This window comes from Onychostruthus taczanowskii, unplaced genomic scaffold, assembly GCF_017590055.1.
Source record: "Onychostruthus taczanowskii isolate IOZ18803 unplaced genomic scaffold, ASM1759005v1 scaffold35, whole genome shotgun sequence".
Taxonomy (NCBI): Eukaryota; Metazoa; Chordata; class Aves; order Passeriformes; family Passeridae; genus Onychostruthus; species Onychostruthus taczanowskii.
Genome location: NW_024500905.1, coordinates 637,779 through 659,318, shown reverse-complemented (window position 1 = coordinate 659,318; position 21,540 = coordinate 637,779). Strand labels below are relative to the sequence as shown.

General features: G+C 38.0%; 1 protein-coding gene across 11 annotated transcripts in view; it reads right to left on the bottom strand.

Annotated features, from left to right (window-relative positions):
• Positions 1 to 205: 205 nt before the first annotated feature.
• OSBPL8 (oxysterol binding protein like 8) overlaps positions 206 to 21,540 on the bottom strand; it is a 78,244-nt gene continuing 56,909 nt past the window's right edge. For all 11 annotated transcript variants that reach the window (XM_041411253.1, XM_041411252.1, XM_041411262.1 and 8 more), the window contains 18 exons: positions 21,389 to 21,490; positions 20,484 to 20,687; positions 16,685 to 16,769; positions 15,397 to 15,568; positions 11,527 to 11,761; positions 9,959 to 10,143; positions 9,201 to 9,282; positions 8,391 to 8,489; positions 7,858 to 7,954; positions 7,416 to 7,514; positions 6,151 to 6,248; positions 5,396 to 5,485; positions 4,688 to 4,824; positions 4,156 to 4,341; positions 1,769 to 1,856; positions 1,245 to 1,347; positions 578 to 683; positions 206 to 356 (listed from right to left, as the gene is read on the bottom strand). In XM_041411253.1, the coding sequence (XP_041267187.1) occupies positions 221 to 356; positions 578 to 683; positions 1,245 to 1,347; positions 1,769 to 1,856; positions 4,156 to 4,341; positions 4,688 to 4,824; positions 5,396 to 5,485; positions 6,151 to 6,248; positions 7,416 to 7,514; positions 7,858 to 7,954; positions 8,391 to 8,489; positions 9,201 to 9,282; positions 9,959 to 10,143; positions 11,527 to 11,761; positions 15,397 to 15,568; positions 16,685 to 16,769; positions 20,484 to 20,687; positions 21,389 to 21,490 (2,304 nt within the window). In that variant the 3' untranslated portion in view covers positions 206 to 220. The remainder of the gene's footprint in view (positions 357 to 577; positions 684 to 1,244; positions 1,348 to 1,768; positions 1,857 to 4,155; positions 4,342 to 4,687; positions 4,825 to 5,395; positions 5,486 to 6,150; positions 6,249 to 7,415; positions 7,515 to 7,857; positions 7,955 to 8,390; positions 8,490 to 9,200; positions 9,283 to 9,958; positions 10,144 to 11,526; positions 11,762 to 15,396; positions 15,569 to 16,684; positions 16,770 to 20,483; positions 20,688 to 21,388; positions 21,491 to 21,540) is intronic.

Here is a 21,540-nt window from a genome sequence, read left to right as displayed (position 1 = left end):
CACACACCAGGAGCAAGAGTGTACTGGCACTTACACAGTTCTTACTGCAACTGGGTAGACACAAGTATGATTCTGAACCATGAATGCTGAGGCAAAGTTCTGTAAGTTGTTGCTACACAGTTTTTTTACATAATATTGCATCATTTAAAGTCCAGCTTAAAATATGGTCCCCAGTAACAGTTTGATCATTCCAGTTCAAGAAGGCCCTTGTTCACACTTCTTATTTGAACAAGACATTAATGATAAGCTGTAGCAGAACCATGAGTACAATGAAGACATAGTGCTTAAACTGCAAGGAATGGTAGTCCCCGGGTGATGAATTAGAAGTGACTCTATCTCGTAGCTCCATGATCTCCCTGTAAGATAGAAAACAATATCCTGTCAATTACAGACTAGACAATTTGACATTTTCTACTGTGTTAGGGTTGCCTACAGAAGGCAGCTTTAGAGGAAAGCTTTGAAACATCAATGAGCAATCAATATTTGAGAAAAGACACATACCAGCCTCTAAGGGGAAAAAAATTCCTATGAGATTACTGTTCTCTAAACCATTTTAAAGCATTTTAATTATTACTACCTCTTAATGTCTTCCTGTGTTTCCTTTACAGACTCAATGGCACTCTGCAGTTCACCAAGGTCTGCCCCTTTTTTCCTTAATCTTGTATTATGCTTCGTAAGTTGAGCTAGAAGGATACAGAAGCCAGATGTAATTCACTCAAGTGACTGCTGCCATAAAAGGAACAAAGTACGAATGACAAACTAAACCTGTAGTAAAAATGAGGAGAAAATTTTCTAACTAGCTTCTATTGAAAACTTTATTTTAGAGTCACTTATACCATAGGACAGCAACTTAAGTACTTGAAATATCTTTTAAACACTCATCATATTGTTTAGCGTCTGCAAACATTATCAACAACAAAAATCTACCCTCTGGCCACATACTAATCTACAAATTAAAGCAATTAACCTTTTAAGAAAGAAAACAGATTATGAACACCATTATTTTCCCCTAGATATTAAATATGTGCAGCACCTAAGCCTACCTACACTGCATTTAAAAAGACAGGAAAATTTGCAATTAAAAACAAGAGCCATTCTGCTCCTTTGTTTTCCAGAACATGCTTCACATTGGATAGAACTAAAGCATTGTAAAAATATTGTGATAAGAAGAGTATGCGTGACACTGAACTCTTCAGTTGTCAAATAAATTTATTATTTCCATAAGTAAATGTATCTTTTTGTACCTTCACTCCCAGAGGAATCCTGGTTATCAGGCTCTGGGGATGAGAAACCACACTCTCCTTTTGTCAAACTGGATGGCTTTCGTTTGATTTGTGGGACAGTAACCTAAAAAAAGAAATACATTTGTTAATTTAAAATTTATGTGTTATTTCCAGAGAACTGTAGCAAAGCAGCACATTCCAACAATGGCAGTTAAAAGCACAATATCTAAGAGAAGTCCAAGTTAAAATTTTTGATGTATTAGCAACCTGAATTTTGTGCATCTTCCCATTTAAGGGAAAATACACATTAAACTGCTGAGCTCAAGTTTGCATATGTTATATTCCTATCCAATCCAGTAATTTCTACCACTTAGGATGCAACACAGAAGTGAAAGACTTTGTATATTGTGTGTAAACAACATTTTTGTAGGATAATAGTATTTCCCATCAATCCCAACGCTCTAATGATCTTTATACAGATAATGCATAATATATACAAGTTCCTGGATCTTGCATGTGCTGTCAGAACTAGAACTGGAACATACCATTGGTGTCCGATGTCGAACTTTTGTCTGGATTGTGCCATCTTTTTCAAACTGGATCATATCATTCAAAGGGTCCCATGGTCTGGTACTAGACAAAGTAAATATTATTAGTACTACACCAATTTAAATAAGAAATATTTCTTTGCTCAGAAACTACTCAGTGTCAAGAGGCTATAACTCTCTCTCTCTATACAGAAATCAGATATGGCGTCATGATCTTATCTTCTACTTACGGTCCAGTCTCAACCTGCACGGCCAAGAGAGCTAAAAAATGAACTTCATGTCCTGATCAAACTCCCAGCCAGCTAACAGGAGCACAAACTATTATATTAACCAACAATACCATAATGAATTTTTTTTGCCAATCATATGTGATTGAATCATGAAAGATTTCCTGCTTCAGATACAGTTATTATTTTAGAACTACAGGGAAATTAGGGGAATTTAAAAATATTTAGACTGCTTTTTGTTGAGTTTTCTTTTTTCCTTTTAAAAAAAGCCTATGAAGGAGAGTTTAAGAATCAGTTACCTCAAACCTGCTTTCATCCCAAAGTAGCTAATGGTAATCAAGACTGGTTTCATGAGACACTAATGAGCTATGCACAGTTTTCTTGTTCTGATTTTTTAAGAGCGCTTTTACAATTACAATCTGATACAGAATTTAAAACAAAAATCAAAAAACAACAGCATAAGACACATAACTCACTGGAGAACAACAAGCAGCCAATGGAAAACACCAACGTCACCACTGATTACAGAGTTTTCAGGACAAAAGCTGCAAGTGAGCTGCAGGAAGGATGTTCTGATGCAGAGCTTGAGCAAGGGTACATTAAGCAGGGATTTCCTTTAGTGTCTTTCTGCATGCCTTTTAAGTAGCTGTAGCTGTTTCAGATGTTGTGAACACAGACCTGCACTTACATCTTAGCTTAACCTGACTTGAATTAAATGTCATCTGAGGTAACTGGGTTAAGAACTAGGCATTGCTCTCTTCTCTATTTGTAATCCAGATGCTTAAATCTATAATCCAGATACCTTAACAAATGCTCCAGCTCACTGAACACATCTTGCACAGAAAGTGTAGAAGACTGCTCTCTACATGGACCAGGTGGTGAGCCAGCATTATATGCTTGAAAAGAGAGAGAGGCTTCTTCCAGGGAATGCTGTCAGTGCAGACTGCTTTCTGGCACATGGCAAAGTTTCTGTGGCACATCCTTGAGCCACAAGGCCTCAAGGACATCAGGAATAATGCAGATTAACAAGATAGATCTTAAAGTCTAACAGATTTCAAGTATGGTTCTCTTTCTAATGGTTTTGCACAGGGTTCAAGAGTATGGGCAGTTCATTCAGCTGGACTAATGACAACTCTTCCAATTGGAAGAGGTATCAACAGCACTAGAGGATTCAAACCAAGAGAGGGTGCTTCACTGAGCATTTAATCTAGTTGGAGAATTTCCCTGCAGTTGTGAAAGTCTACACAAACTTAATTAGAATGAAAATCATGGAAAAGGAATTTACTGAGAGTTGTTAAATACACAGGATTCCTTGTTTGGTTCCAGGAAACCTCCAAGTTCCAAATTTGCTGGCGATGTGTAGAGTACTCAGGATTTTTGTACTCTTCTCTGTACATACACTTAGGCAATGACCTCAATATCACCATTCTTGTACAGAAAGGCAAAGGCCTCCCACATTTAGTCATGGGAATATACTTCCAGCATCCATGGATTCGAAGTTACTTAACTTTGTGGGTATCATTGTTGGATATTTTACTTTTACAATCCCTACAATACAGAAGCATGCTGGGTACTAAGAAAAAATCAGCAGAACATGGGTGCTCTGTGAAAACCATCACTAGTAAAGGGCTCAGCTTCAAGTTGACTTTTACAACATTGGTGAGGACACAGAATGCATCCTTCCAGCAGTCAGGGAGACAGATGCATCTTCAGCTTCTGACCCAGAACATCACACAAAGAGATTCACAGACACTCATGTGCAGGACAGATTTGACAGCCAGGCAGAGCCACCTGGTCCCAGCATTAACTATTTCTGTAAAGCTGCTATTCTCAGAGTTACTCTAATATATAACAAATTAAATGGCTCAATCCAACTATGCATAGGCTTCTCTGATTTTCAGACACCAGATTTTCTGATTTCCAGCTGGTATGCCCATATGTACCATATTTTCCAGTTTGGGGAAATCTGTGTAGATGTTCTGGTCAGTCTAGGGGGAAAAAAGGGAGGACAATGCACCCCAAACTGCCATGCCCCAAAAAATCTAGAACATAGCACAGCTATGTTATTATACATAAATAATCTATATGTATACGTTCTTTTGCTGCTGAAACCACAGGAAGAGGCTCAGCAACATTACCAAGCACTCCAGAACTCACTCAGCATATTTATAGTGCCATTCTCCTGTGACTGAATCCTGATCGAACAGCTTGCATGTCCACTCTTCACCCTTAAGTTTCCTCTCTTTGGCACTCTTTCTCTGAGCCTCTTCCAGAACATATTTCTCCTCAGTAGCTTTTATTTGGTCTTTGTTATTTATTGCTTTTGTCACTTGTTGCCAAAGCCTGACAAATGAACAATATACAGAATCACAATCCAGTTGACAGAAATAACTGCAAACAATTTCCTCAATTATAGGCTAAGTAAATGGACCACCCTCCAAAGAGATTATTACCATTTTAACAGAAGTTTTATCTATATTTCTATCAAGATTTCTCTGATTGTAAGGTATATAAATAATTAAAGTAATACTGTTAAATATATAAATATATTTAACAGTATTACTTTCTTTTATCATCAAAGGCTAGTATCATCAAATATGGGAAAGCAAAGATAATTTGCTTCTATTTTGGAGAAGATTATGAGTTTTATTTTGGAAAAAATAAATACATGGTTCTATAGTGAACTTACTTCTCTGACTCAAAGTCATCTTGCTCTTCAAGCTTCACAGTATATCTATGTAATCTATGCTGCTTCATCTCAGATGTTGGGTTCCAGAATGTCTCTGAAACACCTGTCTTCTTCTCACTAATAATAACTTCACTGTCCTGTAACAGATATGATTGGTTTCTTAATTGTAATTATCTCAGAGTGTCAAAATAACAAAAAAGCAAGGTCAGAGCCTTTTTTTTTTTTTTTTTTTTTTTTGGTAATAAGAATTTATTTTCTTTAGAATGCATGCAGTAAGAATAATTAGATATGCTGACTTGAAAATTCAATTTCTACCCTCTGTGCTAGGTTCTAGCTTGGAACAGAGATGCAATGGAATCATTACCACATTCAAAAACGAGTGATGCCATGTCACCTCCCCAGAACTGAAACAACCTTAAATATTTCATGCTGGTGCCATAAAAATTCTTCATAGTACTAATGCATATACCAAAATATTTCACAAGATTCATTGTGAAGCAACATTTCATTTTCTTCATAAACTTAAACTTTTCCACCTTTGAAGAACTGGAAATCGAACAATGTTGATTCTATACTTTCTGGAATACTTTCTGCAAAAGTAGTACTTTGCTTTTTTTTAAAACATGAGTCTTTTTTGTACTTAAGTGCTATTTTCACCTGTCTCAACCGTCAGCCAGAATTTATAAAAGAGCATCACTCACTACTTACCCAGTGACCGTCTAAAAAAGCCAGAACTTCTTTGCCAAGCTTAATTTTCCCTGATATTTGGTTAACACTGTCATTGTTACCCAAAAAAGGCTGCAAAACAAAAACAAATGGTTTCATGTTTATTTTAATAACATACTATTTTTGTTTATATGTTTAATCTTAAGGAAAAGCGTGATTTTATGAAATGTGCTGTAAACAGCCCTGATATCTTTAATAAGTAGAAGATACAATATTAATCTTAAAGAAGTCTAAAACCAGAGTATGTAGTTCTTCTTTCCTTCTTAAAAGATTTTCTGAGTAAAAGTATTGTCTAACATATGTTGAAAGAAAACAGAAAATAAGGCATAAAAGTGACATGATATCCCAAAGGACACAGTCATTTGCTACAATAATTTCATGGCTTTGCCAAGGACCATTCATTACTGGAGATTATCTTTTGTACAAACAGCAACAACGATTGCCAGGGATTTTTTTTGGCCTTTTGACAGGCTGCCCATGTATCCTGTGGACTGACATGGCAAATTGTCAGTTAACACAGCCTCCCAACTTTAATGTTTCCCCTGTAATTTCAACTGAATACAGTTTCCCTCTCCATGTGCACACTTCTCGAAAATGGTTTTTCAGTTTCCACCTCATGGACAGCAAATGCATTTTTCAGAAGCCATCTAGAAGTACTTCAGAAACCTTTGTTTAGCTTATGGGAATGGACATTATGTTCATTCTCCTTCTTATGCCCACTCACAGCGTTCACTAACCTTGAGTTTGAATTCAATTGTTGCACTGTAGCCAGTTTTCTCACAGGTGATGTTGACTACTCCTCCAAGCTCTAAGGTCATGGTTCCATACAGAATTCCTCCAAGAGAAAAAAAAAAAACCAAAAAACAAAATAAAAACCCTCAGCTAAAACAAATGTTTTTTTAATTGAACAAAACAAAAGTCCTAAGTTACTTGGGGACTAGAGTAAACATCCTCGTGCCAGAGGAAAAACTGTATTTTTAGATGACCTTTCCTGTGTGATTCTGTGTATCCTAAAAGGGAATTCTGGAGTATATGGATAGACAATGCTGAGTAAGTTACAGCTTAAAAATAAGCAATTCTTCAATCTATTTTGTGCTATTACTGACCTTCCAGAAAACTTGACAAAGCACTGACCCATTTCCCATAGTGAAACGAAGGACAAATGTTGATAATTTATAATCAAATCACACTGTGATGTAGATACTACATCGCCTTTTATGTATAAAAGAGGAGAATAGTGGAAAAGCTCAAAGCTGCTCTAATAAAAGACAACTCAAACAGTAAATTAATATCATGTACTGACAGATAACTATATATATGATCTTACTATTTTTTACTAGTTATGAAAAAAAAAATCTTTTCCTGTGTCAAATGCAGGAATGTGCCCCCTGTTGACAGGGTGGCAAAACTATCCTTTGTCCCGCTAGAAAGGAAAAAAGCCCAGAAATTTCTCTCCTCAGTCAGGTGAAAAGGCATCTCATAGGCCTAGGGGACTTCACCTCAAACTTAAGGATAGCTAATTTGACAAAAGCAAAAACGTCCTGCCTGGGCAATTTACTAGAAAAGGATGTGAACAAAGAAACTAATGGCTTTTGTGAGGTGTTTTACCAGGAGAAAGAACTTCTTGCACCTGGCTCAGTTTTTTTTTCTGCTTGTTATTTTGCCTTTTATTAAACCTTTTTGTTTCCAGCAGTGCAAACAGAAGCCATCCTGCTGATTTTATGCCTCCAAAGGTAGCTGAGCTATCTTGGGTGTGTTATATACCTCCAAGAGCTTCTGGCTCGAGGAGGCACGTATAACAGTCAAAAATTAAAACATGGCTTAAACAGATGTATTTTTCTCCTGATAAAATGTGTGGAAGCCTAGAGCCACCAATCTTCAGAACACTCCAGATGACAGGCTTGAATCCAACACAGCACATTATTGAGAATAATGAACTATTTAGAATAACAAACTTCTTTTCTCATAACTTTGCCATCTAGAGAATGAAAAGAACCACTACCTTTACAATGGGCATATGGCATTGTCATTACATAATCTTCTCCCCTATTTAGAAATGTTAGCCGTCCTTCTCCGTCTAGTATGGCAGATAATGAATTCCCTGAAATTCAAAAACAGACAGTCACATTTCTCCCCCTGCAAGACAACAGTCAACACACCCTAATAACTAAGCAATACAATTAAGAATATCAGTGTATTTAACACTGCAACCTATCCTAGTGAAGGCACTATAATACACAGTGCCTCCAATTAAATATTAAAACACTCCAAAAATAGAAATTAAAATTCTGAAGACCAGTAGCAAAAACTTTGTAAGGAAAGGACAAAACAACAACCAAAACACGGATCCTTCTAACAGCCTTCTTTCATCCACAAAACACAGCTCATGTGCACCAATTTTGCATCCCTCAATACACATACAACCAAAAAACCTCATTATTTACCATAGAATTTTGATTTGGCCAGAATGCTACCACTAAGGCAAAATCCATCCTTGCGGTTGCTAACATAGAAGGCAGATATTGGAGGATGATGTGACACCTGTTGGAAAAAAAACCCCGTATTTGAGACAAACAAAAACAAGCAATATAGTAAATACAGTATAAACTTTGAGCTAATAATGACAATGCAAAATTCAGGCTGTACATAATAGAATGCAGTTAATATATGTGAAGTTTGACTAAAATCTTTAGAGATAAAGCAATCACCTACTGAATTTCAAGAGTTAAGAAAATCAGCAGTTGACTTGTTCCAGGGGAAGAGGAACAGAAATATTGGAAACGCCTTCCTCCCTCTCTCTTTAGGAAGGCACACTTAAAAGAGACAACTAAAAGAAAACTATGCTCACCAGGAGAGGTTTTAGAGTACTATTCATACACTTCAATACTTTTTTTGAAACTACCATAGAATTTAACTAGCACAAACGTAGAATACATTTATTTTTCTTAAAATTATTGTTTCCAGTTATTACATCTACCTGTTCTGCAATATAAAAAGTCTTGCTGTTTGTCCTTGGATGAATCCACATGCAGCGGAAAAATTCTCCAAGTATAGGATTGTACGGCTTTTTTAGTCCCTAAACAGAAATTGAATAGAGAGTAACCATACTGTGCAGGTACACAAGTCACAAAACATTTTATCATCTATCACTGAAGATAAGAAAAACACAGGAAAAAAAATTATCATAATATATATGCTGAAGTACATGGCACTTGATTTCATAATTTGAATATTATGCCCAATTAGTCTGCTCTTCACTCTAAGGAAATTATCATACATTCAGTATATCCACTAAACTATTCTACACATAAGGACACACAGAATGTAAGTGTTTTTGGTTTTGGTTCGTTTTTTCTTTTCACAATTATTACAGAGCTTTTGTCTGAAGTTAGGTAGCAAGTACTTTCTGTCAATACTATTTCCCAACAACACTACTAAGAAGAGTATTTAGTGCAAAGCTAAATGAAGTGGTAGAAACATTAGTCTTCCAATTTCAGACTGTTATCACTGAAGAATGGTAAATATAGAACTGGCTCAACTTTATAAAAAAATATTTAGTTCAATTTCTACTCCATGGGACAAACACAACTGAATATAGTCTATTTTAAGCATGGCTAGGGATCAGAAATTTCCAGGTTGTGTTTGTGTAAGCAATGAAAACTTAACTTTGCTTTTAAAAAAAAATGCATTAAAATATAAATTCAAACAAAAAAACTTACTCCAGCATATCCCTAAGTCCTCAAACTAGACACAGTGACTGAAGACAAAACAATATGTGAATGTATACCTTTGGCTTTTTGTAGAATCCTGACAAATACCACTTCACTACTTTTTTCATGCGGTTGTAAGCATTCTCTTCAAGAGCAGCTCTGTGAAACAGAACACAGGTCAAGTACCAGTATTGCATCATGTATAACATGCTATCAATTGTTGTGACGTATCTTGAATCTATGAGCTGATTAAAACAGGTCTGTGATTTGCACTACTATAAAGCTTCAAGTCCGATCTCACCAAATTTAAAGTTTTCAAATAATTGTTTCAAAATTGAAGTCAAACTAAATGCCAGAAATGGTATTTCCATATTTGAGTCTGTTCTTTGGAACATTAAATTCTGTCCCATTCCCATTCAAGTTCTTCCATTCATAGGTTACTACTTTGGTATCTTTTTACTACCAGCTTACTTACATGCGGAGCTCTGAGCTGAATATTATTTCAATTTACAGTCTTTAATTTATTAGCTACATTTGAGCTGGCAACTGTAAATCTGGACAGAACTTAACACTGGATTAAAAAAAATAACCAGTATTGGTATCTCATATTTAAATATGCTTCTTGGAGAAAAAAAAATTAAACTCATTTTCAGAAATCTTCAGAAGCTAAACCAGAAATGCCTGCAACATGACTGCTATTAAATTATAAGAGAGGCCAGACTTCAAGATGTACCTATGAGCTCCCAAGGCAGTTAGCTTTCAGAAAATGACAGTATCTGACACTGTTACTCTATTTTAATTTTAAAAATTCTAAGAATGAAAACCAGAGACTTACTCAGACAGAAAGTCTGCATGGTAGTAGTAATCAGAGAGCTTGTCCAGAAAAGAGCGAGGCTCCAAAATAAATGTAGGCAGTACAACCTTGGACAAGTCCATCCCTGGTCGGACTTGCTTCAGTAGTGTCCAGATAAAACTTTTGTTTTCTTCTGACACTTCTTCTGTCTGAGCAGCCTCACCTGCCTAGGATGAGCCAAAAAACTGCTTACAGAAAGGAGAAAGCAAACAATCCTCCAGAAGACAGGTCAACACATTCTAAGGTTGCGGTAAGAATGGGAAATGGACACTTAAAATAAACCATTCTGAGATGCTGAAGCAACTATGCAAGTTAGATCAAATTTCTATAAATACACTTATGAGACATCTTTAATGAAGTATGATAGATTTACTATTCAGCACTAAAAACCGCATTTGTTTTCATCATCTCTAGGCTAGAATATGTTGAGGTAGCATGTTGTTCAGAAATCCTTCCTTAGTCCTTTCCTAGGCATCACCTGCATTACTCTCTCTTCTCACATGCAGGACTAACACCGAAGGGCTGTTCATTCTAGCAGCTTTTCCCAACCATAAAAGCTGACATATCTGTGCTTTTCACTGCCTTGAATCAGTCAGTAGCATCAGTGGTTTTCCTTAAAGAAAATGCACCACTTAGGGGTAACTGAGCAAAACCAGCAGCCACACTCCATGCTCCTTTCTGTCCAAGAGGAGGGGAGATATTATCCCCTGTTAAACTATTATATAGTTTCTGAAATCAAGAGCCATGGTTGTAGGAAAAGCAAGGAAAGGCATCCCTTTTTCCAGAACAATTCTAAAATGCATACTCAAAAATGTGACTTAAAACTCCTCAGCTTTTCCTAAAACACTGCTTTGTATAGACATTTTACTAGAAAGCACTAAAGCATAAGATATTCAAGTTTCATGAGTATAAAAAAAAATCTCATAGTCATTTCTCTTAAGGAGAAAGAGGAGATTTCTGAAAAGACTTATTTCAATTTCTGTTTCCAAGATTTTTGGTTTACAAATCACTGTCATATTTGCCTGTATAGGCAAATACATAAAACAACCTGCAGAAGTGGAATAGCAGCTCTGGGGAAACATTAGAATGCAAGCTGACATCAGAAGCACAGCAAGCCTTCCACTAAATTCTGCAGATTACAACTGCTTAACTTTTCTCTTGCAGGAGAAAAAAAAGTGTCAGGTTGCATTCAAACATTCAACTCGAAGATTTTCTTGAAGAAAAAAACAGGACTAAGTTAATAAAACCCAAACAGAAGTAAAAACAAAAGAACACGTAGTCATGACGAATCTCTGCTACAGGAGGCCCTTTCTGTACCTTCTGTCTAAGCAATATGCCAGGTAATTTCATTATCTCTGTTAAAATCTCATACATTAGCACAAGAATGGCAAATCAGAGCAGAATATGGGTGAACAAAACCTCTTCTATACATTATTGCTGAAAATATGAAAGCCAATCCTGTAAGTCAGCTTTCAAGTGTAGCCTGACCCTTAAAATATCAGCTTACTATTTGGAGAAGCTGCTTGCTTAGTACATCAAAGCACTTTTACCTCCCCGAGTTCTTCATGACTCTGTTCTACATAAGTAGTTTCCTTGATATCAATTGGTTCTGGATCAACATAAGAATCATCCTGTCGCTCCGATGTGTCACTGTCGCTGTCTTCACTTTTCCCCAGCTCATCGTTATCAGATTCCTCGTGGTCATGGTCATTTTCCTTATCAGACTTGTCAGAGTATGTATCTTGATCTTTGTAGTGCTGCCTCTCAATTTCACTGTCATTTAACCTGTTGAAAACAAAGGCTAAATGAATCTTCAACTTCATGCAATCATTATATTGTTTCCAAACCAGGATCTTAAAATACACACCAAAATTGTCAGTATCAAGCCTGAGGTGGCAGCAGTGTCAAACTAGCCTTGCTGGAAACATATAGGATGTATACTCTTCTCACTGCAATGTCAAATGACACTGATGGGCCTGGGACATCAACCACCTCTCTAGGAAGCCTGTTCCATATGCTCTGACGCTGGACCATAATGTCCAGTCTAAACCTCTTCTGATGATACTTTAAACCATTCCCATGCTTCTATACCAGGGAGAAGAATTCAGCACCTCCCTTTCCAGTTCCTCTCCTCAAAAAGCTGTAAGAGAGCTCTAAGTTTGCATCTCAGCCTCCCTTTCTCAAAACTAGACAAACTGAAAGTTCTCAGTCCCTCCTCACAGGCCATGCCTTCCAGCTCTTTAACAAGATTTGTTGCTCCTCCTTAGAATATAATCAAGAACCTTCATAACCTTTTTAAATTTTGGGGCCCAGAACTGCACACATCCCTCAAGGTGAGGCCACACAAATGTTGAATATAGCAGCCAATGACCTCTCTTGACCAGCTGGTTCATGTCTGTTTGATGCACCCCAGGATGGTGTTTGCCCTCTTGGCTGCTATGGCTCGCTGCTGACCCATGTTGATTCCGCTGTCAGACAGACCCCCTGGCCCCTTTCCACTGCCCCTCATCTGGCCCTGCACCCACCTCAGGCCACTGTGAGGGCAGGGCTGCTCCCCAGCCACTCCTCTGCCAATTTATTCATGTTCCTGGCATTACCCTGCCCTAGGTGCAGAATCAGGCACTGGGACTTCTTTAATTCCATGCCATTGATGATTGCCCAACTCTCCAATCTATGCAGATCGATTTGCAAGGCCTCTCATCCCTTGAGAGAGTCAGCAGCACCTCCCTGTGTGGTATTGTCAGCAAAATGGATAAGAGTGCATTCAACTCCTACATGCAGATCACTGATCAAAACACTGAACTGAACAGGCCCATGACTGAGCCCTGAGGGACACTGCTGGTGTCACCAGCCAGATGTAGCCCCATTCACCACACCCCTTTGCGTCCTGCCATTCACCCAGTTCTTGAACCAGCACATCGTGACCTTGCTCATCTCACAGCTGAATAATTTATCCAAAATGATCCTGTGAGGGACAATATCAAAAGCCTTATAAAATCCAAAAGACTACATCCACTGCTTTACCTTCATCCAGCAGGCAACTGACCTTATCTTATGAAGGGTATCTTATTAGCTAAATGTGACTTTCCCTATGCTGACTGTGCCTGGTGATTCATTGTTCTTTAAATGTCTTTCAACAGAACACAGTATCATCTTCTCCACACTTTTTCCATGTACTGAGGTTAGTCTCAGTACAGGTCTATAGGTTCCTGGGTCTTTCCTCAGGCCTTTCTTGTAAATCTGAATACTGTTGGTTAGTTTCCAGTCAGTGGGGACCTCCTCAGACTCCCCAGACCCTTGGAAGACAATTGAGAGGTATCCTGTCATAACATCAACTAGCTCCTCCAACTATTCTGATGAATCACATCAGACCACATGGACTTACAAATATTCAGCTGATGCAACTGGTCTCTTACAATTTCAGTGCTCACAAATGGAAAATCACTGATCCTGCACTCACAGGCCTCCAAGTCAAGGAGATCAGCAGCCCAGTCTACTGTTAGTATTAATGACTGAGGCAAAAAAAAAATAAAGCGGTGAACGTGCCTGCTTTTTCTTCATCCCTATTTTTCAGGTGACCATCTTCAACAAGTATGAGTCCAAGGTTTTCCTTGAACCTTCTCTTGCTATTAACCTACTTTAAAAAGTGCTCTCTCAGCTGAAGCTAAAATTGCTTTCACCTTTCTTCTCCCTCTTCTGCCACCCACTTAAAGCTAGACCTGCCAGTTTTGCTCCTTAGACAATTAAGCACACTGGATACTCTAAGAATATGCTATACCAGAAAATGTACTTAATTAAAGCAATAGTCTTAATTAATGCACATTTGTAGCTGACTGCTGTGATTGTAATCTTGGCCAGCAGCTGATATTAAACTACTATTCCAGAGTGCAGATCTCCAGCGGAATTGTACACAGCACTCATATTGTTCCTAGGAGTGAAAAGAAGGTGCTAAACTGCAGCTGAGCCAAGATTGGTCATCTGGATAGGGCCTTTAATTGTTGCAGAGGGCAAGCATTTGCCTTTTTTGTGCTTTTCTCGGACCATCTATGCACTGCATAGAAAGAATTGCATTTCTCCCAGTCCAGGTCTCACTCTGGAACAGCATACTCATAACAGCAGTACAGAATTCCTGCCCACACAGAAAAGACAAATGGACAGCTAAATCTTCACAAAGTATATTGAACTGGTGGAAAATTACTGAGGTGAATGCCTGAGAGGAGGCTGTAAAGCCATGGGAAGCCTGTGCTGGAGCAGGCTCCTGGCAGGGACCTGCAGACCTGTTGGGAGAGGAGCCAATGCTGGAGCACTGTCCCGGTAGGGCCTGTGACCCTGTGGGAGACCCACACTGCAGCAGGCTGTGCCTGAAAAACTGCCCTTGTGGAAGGGGGATCCATGTGGCAGCAGTTGTGGAAAACTGTTGCCTGTGGGAGGAACTCATGTTGGAGAAGTTCAGAGAATTATCTCCTGTGGGAGGGACCTCATGGCGGACTCCTCTCCCTAAGCAGCAGCTGGAAACCCCCACTCCCTGTCTGTCTGTGCCACTGGGGAAGGAGGAGGGGTAGGGCAGAGGTGTTTTTTAAGGTCTTATTTTACTTCTCATTATTCAGCTCTGATTTTGTTAGTAATAAATTTGATTAATATCTCTAACTTAAGCCTGTTTTGCCCATGACAGTATTTAGTGAGTGACTTCCTCTGGTCCTTATCTCAACTCATGAACCTGTTGTTACATTTTCTCTTCCTATCCAGCTGCACAGAGCAGTGAGAGAGAGGCCTTGGTGGGTGCCTGGCATCCAGCCACAGTCAACCCACTACAGCCATTCATTCACTACACTTAATAATTTATTTCCACAGATGCTTGTGCTCACAAAAACCTGGCAGAAAGTTTTATTGAAATAATCAGGGAGTAACTCAAGGGCTCTCAGTCTTTAGATATCAGGTGATATAAGACAATTTTAACTTTAATGCATTTAATCATAAGGTGACTGAATTATTATTCATCCATCTGATGATTCATGCTGAAACCATTTAAATAAAGGATTATTTATTTCTTTAACTAAAGAACAGCAACTCAAATTCACATCTACCGACTTCTGTCACGTGTACTAAGCTTCTGATTTTCCGCTGAAGCTAACAAGAGACATCAACTTAAAATTTTCATTTTTTCTATTTTGAACAGTTTAACTGAGTACTTAAACTTACTGATGCAATATTCTAAGTTCCTTGGGCCAAATTTCCCCTGGATCCACTTTGCTTAAAAAAGGATTTTTTCATTTTATGTGCAGGGTGTAAACCACACTGCAAATAAGCATGTAAAAAGAACTCGGGAGCAAAAAAAAAAGCAGCCATAGCCTCCCTGTGGCGAAATTATCACTACAAGGTTCTGCCAAAAAGCAATCAGGTTTAGTAGTCAATTCACTTACTGTAAATTGTCTCCACCGTGCAAGTTGTTAGGACGGAGCAGACCGTAGAAAGAGACATGAGTACTGTCGGCTGAGGAGTTCAAATCGTGTTCTTTGCCTTCCCTAGTCATTGTACGCTTAAGCAGACTTGAACATTTCAGTGCCAGCTCCAAAGCATCCATCCAACACCTGCCTAAAGACAAATTTAATATTAGACTTAAAACATAAGGATTTAACAGAACTACACCACTTCTGTTTCCTAACTAGGAAAATCAGCCCTTTGGGCCTGCTTGCACTGCCTTTGAAGACACACATCAGAGTTGTTCCATGTTACATGCATTGCATTTTACGGTCTGGTGGGGACATAAAAACAACTCCAAACCACCCAGCTTCAACACAAGGGATGTTTCAGGGAAGGACAAGCAAGGTAAATCATGATTTATGAGAACATATTCCAGCATTTCTTCCTTAATGCAAGTCTGGTTCTACCCAGGCCACGACTGTGGAATGCCCCCAAAGTTGCCTTCAGCCCTGCTCTAGTTATGAAGATTAAGTAATTGCATCATTTGGCAAAATTTGCCCAAGTAACATGATAATCGTGAGGAAAAAGAGCTATAATGATAGCATATAAATAACATTTCAAAAGATAAAAACCAGATATTCTAATTTCTTTTGGCAAAAAGTAACTGAGCAAATTTGTGGTTTTTTTCCCCTTACTTCTTTTCCATGTATCTAATCCATTTCTCAATAAAGAAGGCAGAGAGAGTCCTATCTTTGAAGTCTGCAGGGGTATGCCTAATTAACCAGTAGATGAAAAGCACCTGCTAGAAACAGCTACCTAACAGTCTTAAATTTTTTTCACATTGTAACTTTGGAAGGTAGTTGCACTGATCACCACCTTCCCAGTAAAGGGTGTTTACAAAACTAATTTTTGAAGAAATTTTTGCTACTAGAACTCTGTGCAACTGCTGCACTTAACAAAGAAATGCTTTAATAAGAATACATTCATATTAGCACTTTACAAAGGCACTTGATACTTAGACATACATTAATATAGCTAAATCACAGATAACCATTTCCCCCTCCTCTACCTGTCAACAAAAGGCAACTGCAAGGAGTTCAATAACTTTTCTTTTAGATCAATATTCTCCTTTAATAACCATGAAAAAGTACTAGTACCAACATAACTGAATGCTCTAAATTAAAGGGAAACCTTAACAACAATTAAACTGCAATCAAAGTGCTGTAACAGACATGATAAGACAATTGAAACATCTTTCTCACTGCTGAAAATGAATGAAGTATTTACCATCTGATTCTGAAGTGGCTCGGATGATCAAGTAACTGCTGGGCAATGGCAGAGTTATAGCACCAACTGCTTCACCTTTAGGACCCTTGAAATACACAAAACAAGAAACAGCATCAGATATTTTAATTCATTTTTACAGTTTATCATTCAATATAGTAAGAAGCTGACACACTGCAGGGCCATTTACTGTCACTCAGCAACATCTAACGAAGACATGAATGGAAAGATGGACAGCCCTCTTTCACTGGATTTCTTCTTCAAAGACTTCATGCTAAGTATGGGACCCAATTCAAGCCCACATTTCAAAGTAATCATCTTTGTGATGAAAAAAAAAGTTTAGGTTGGTTGGTGTTCTTTTGTTTTGGTTTGGGTGCAGTTTTTTGATTTTTTTGGGGGGGGAGCTTGTTTTTTTGCTGTATAAATCAGAACTTGACCAAAGTTTTATTTTCTATTTACCATGAAGTTTTTCACACTTCACATTAAAAAAAAAATTCAAAAGACTTTTCCATTTCTGTCAACCTTCATTTTGGAATAAAATGTTAAATAGCCATTTTGTAGTCCCTTCCAAAAAAAGTTTATCTATGATAACTTTAAGAAAACTGATAGGCAAAGAGGGCTGTATTAAACATACTTGAAGCTATTGCTGAAAGCTGGGTTAAGCCTGCCTAACTGATGACTTAACATATTTTGATCTTTACTGATTTCCCCCAGAGAAGCCTAATGGAAAGCCAGTATAAGGCTTAGAAGAGGGAATTGGAAAGCCAGCAGAAGTTTTGAGCAAAAGCAGATAAAGGCAGGTAATTTTAGAAGCAAGCAAATGAAACAGCCAGAACATTTCTGAGGGCGAGAAGCAGGTTAAGGAGTAGACTTGGTGGCACTTAAATACCAATACAAACAAGCTAGTGCTGGTGTAAATGATGGTCAGAAACTCCTGAGGAGTCAGTATAGAGTAACAGCAATTGGGTGCTAGAAACAAAATTCCAAGCCTCAGCCTCCCTCTGAGAGGGAGGAAAGGTGTGCCTACAAAAAGCCTTTGGTGAGGCAGCAGCACCGGGATTAGGAGTTAGTGGGTACCAAGAACCAAGAGGGACAACCCCAATGCATGACCACTCCTCACCCCAAGGGTGGGAAGGCAGGGAGGAAGCCCAGTGTCACCTGAGGAGAAGAGAGCACCATGGCACCACACCAGGCTGGGCTGGGAGAGCTGCTGGGGTGCTGCCAGCACCGAGCAAAGGCCTCAGCCACCAGAAGGCCTTGGAACTCTTGGGTCACAGGACACCGGGGAAGACTAAGGGCAGACTTCTGCTCATGAGAACTGCCCAGTGGGCACTTCAGGGTATGCCACTTACAATTTAGAAATGAAGTGTGGTTTTGCCTTGTTTTTTAACGCAAGAAAGTTACACTCCCTAAGTGTTTTAACAATATATTGATTAAAACCAAGTGAGTAATTTTTAGCAAAGAAGTATTTAAGTAAGTTGACTTATTTTATATAACTGCTCATGGATCTTGATTTCCTCTAACTGGTTATGTCGCCAACAGCACTGGATACTTTACTTTGGTATCACCCATTATGGTTTCAAAACCAATTTCCAGTAGTTAGTGATCTGTACAAGAGGCACATTAATTTCTGTTTGCTGGGTGATTTTATTTGGATTGTCTCTGTTACTGGTGGAATGATGCTGCTACTACTCCAAGCCAATGGTCAAGTTAAAAATTCCATTAGATTAAAAAATGTTGAAGTTTACTTCTTACAGAATATTCATGCTAATGAAGCTCAGATGCCATGAACATTGTTTCAAAGAGAGCAAGGAAAACTGATACACAGTCACCCCTGACTAAATTTACTCAGAAAAATTATTTGAATCAACTTTCCTAATTAATAATTTCAGAAAACTGAAATGGCATCAGGACCAGGCACAAAAGGAAGACAATGAAGGTACAGTGCATCAGCTACCTCAGAGTGCAGGAAGAACATCAAAGACCACAGCAACAGGCTTAAGGGAGCATGTGACTGGCCACAAACTACTGCAGAAGAGAATTTGCAGTCTGACAGATAGACACACCATGGGTGGTGTGTTCAACTAAGAAAATCTCCTGCAGTACTTATAGCTCTATGTATGTTTTTTGCAATGCTATCTTTCTGCGCTAACTGCAAACAAGGCTCACTTTGCCTTGGACTTGAGGCTCTTTGTGCTAAATCTACTCTAGATCAGTCAATTGCCATTACACTTACGCAAATTTGCCTCATGATAATAAACCTGTAACTAGGACATTTTGATTGACTAGGTAAACAAGGCAGAAAAGAGTTTCAAACTTAAAGGTCTTTAATCTAATGAAATCCAGGAATTCTCAACTGCAAATAGCCATACCAAAATGAACAAACGCCACTCCAGCTCTCAGCACATTTAGAATGGACAATATCAACTTGTTCAGGTTCAAAATTTGACCTACCTTAAAAAAGTAAAAATCTGGGAGGGCATGTCCTCTAAATTCTAAATATCTAGTTAAAAGAACAAACAAATCCATTTCTCATTGCCAAGCAATAAAGAAATATAAGACTGATTTGTGATCTTCTGCAGACAGGCCACCACTTTGCAATGTATGTGTATATATATATATCATAAAAAAGCACATTAACACCAAATGCTATAGCTTTGGAAAAGGATATGGAGTTTGAGCTGTGCAAATGTGAGATTACCACTAATCACTGAAAAGTTTGCCTAAACAATAATTAAATAAAATTATTCAAAAGAAACTACAGGTGATTTGATCTAAGTTTGGGAAGTTTAGAAAACACTGATAAATCCAGAATGATCACAAGTATCAGGAATCATACTGACTTCCTTAAGAAAAGGATGACAAATTTAACACAGCATATTCTACAGATGTGACAATACATCTATATCAATTTAAGATTTAGAAGATAGCTACTAATTGTGAGATTGTAAGATGTATATTTTAGAGGGCATAATTAATTAATTATAACAAGGGTCCTAATATTGTACAGTAATTTCATCTAAAGCAAGACATTATTTCGGAAGAAAAATATGTTCACTTGTGCTGTGCTTCCATGTCCCCTCTCCACACATAAACACAAACCAAGGACTAAAATAGTTCATCAGATTATAAACAATGAGTAAGAGCAAGCATTAAAGATCCTTACAAGATACTGAAACAAACCTTTGCTCTGCAGAACACACCTGTGCTTTTCAACACAGGTAAGAGCTGCTCACAATATTATGCCGTGTAGGACAATGCAAACATACATCAGAACTGAATGAAAACATTTATCATCCTAACATCATAACAAAAAGGAAGAGATTTGGCTAACAAGTTGCAATATTAATGCACAAGCAAGTAATCTGCTTTTTGACTCTTAGAAGCAAATTGAACTAAGGTGACATTTTAGTACATGAATATAGAGTTGAACACCAAGAATGTTTATAACAAAACTCTTTCATTTTGGCAAATCTCACCTTAATTTGTGAGATTGGACTGATGTAAAATATAATGTTAAACGTACATTCCTTTAATTTATGTGATTGCCAGTGATGGCATTAACCTTTTTAATGGCAACCCTTTGCACACCACACTTCCGAAGCTCTTTAAGTACACAGAGCAGCATAAATCAAACACCTTTTCTGATGAACGGAACTAGATGTTGAGGGCTTATACTCAGAATCAACACAAACCCTGAAGCTGAAACAGAAAACACAGTCCCACTTTTCAGTGAGGTTGTCTTTACTTGTAGCTGATTAATGCTAGTCATCCCTTAAGAAACATGTATGCTACCACTAACCTTTGTAGCCCATATGGTCTGCTCCAAAGGATGAAAAAGTTTGAAACAAAAGCCATCTTTTTTAGAAGGCCTCTCGATGAGTTCACAAACATTCAGCAGCACTGTTCCTACCCACTGGTCATTTTTGGGAGTTTTGTAAAGGAGCAACACTGCTGGTTTCAGTACACACCACAGTTTGGTCCAGCTTTTCAGGGTACCACGAATCTAGAAGATAAATAGTTACACTTATATCTCAGTGAAGCCAATACCAAAACCATCCCCCTTAACAAAATTAAAATTGAAATTTATTAGCTTTTATTTCAAAGAAAAGTTTATCAGGTCTTTCAAAAGTTTACCTAGGTTTATTGAAGAATGTAAAGGTATGCTTGTTCTTCTGTCTTAATGAATACTCAATTCTACAGGGTATGCACACAACCTGATATGGGAAGCATGACAATTCAACTGCACTACTGTTGATAATATGAACTGCTGTCTTCAAGATCGTTCTTAAGAGAACCAAGAACCAGCTAGTTCTTAAGAAAGGAAAATTACCAGAAATACACAAAGAAACCTGCATTTAAATATCTCACTGAATTATTTTTGCAGTTGTTATGTATGTAACAGAGCCACTTCAAAGTGCAAAATGAGAAGGACAAAATGAGAACAGCAAAGCCAACTTATCCCAAATTGATGGCTATGCACACAAAAATAATGTGACTAGGGTGACTGCAGTAAGTGGGAGCTAAGTTCCTGTATGAGTCCCCTGGGATTTGAGCACAGGGACCCTGGGCTGCAATTAGCGGCTGCTGTGCCTGTAGAAAAACATTAACAGCAAGTAAAAGATTGAGCCTTTTCTATTTTGGCCAGAAAGCAGCAAGCAACTAACTGCTCCATCTTCAACTCAGGTTTCACACTTGGATTCTGACCTTCAACCAGTCAGCCATAACAATAACGGAGGGATCCGTGATTGTGCTAAGTAATTCTTTCGTGGCTCTCTTCTTTTCTTCTCTGTAGTTTTTCTTTTGAACCTGTAAAAAATAATAAAAAATGTTTACAATGTCATGGCCATAAGCCAGTT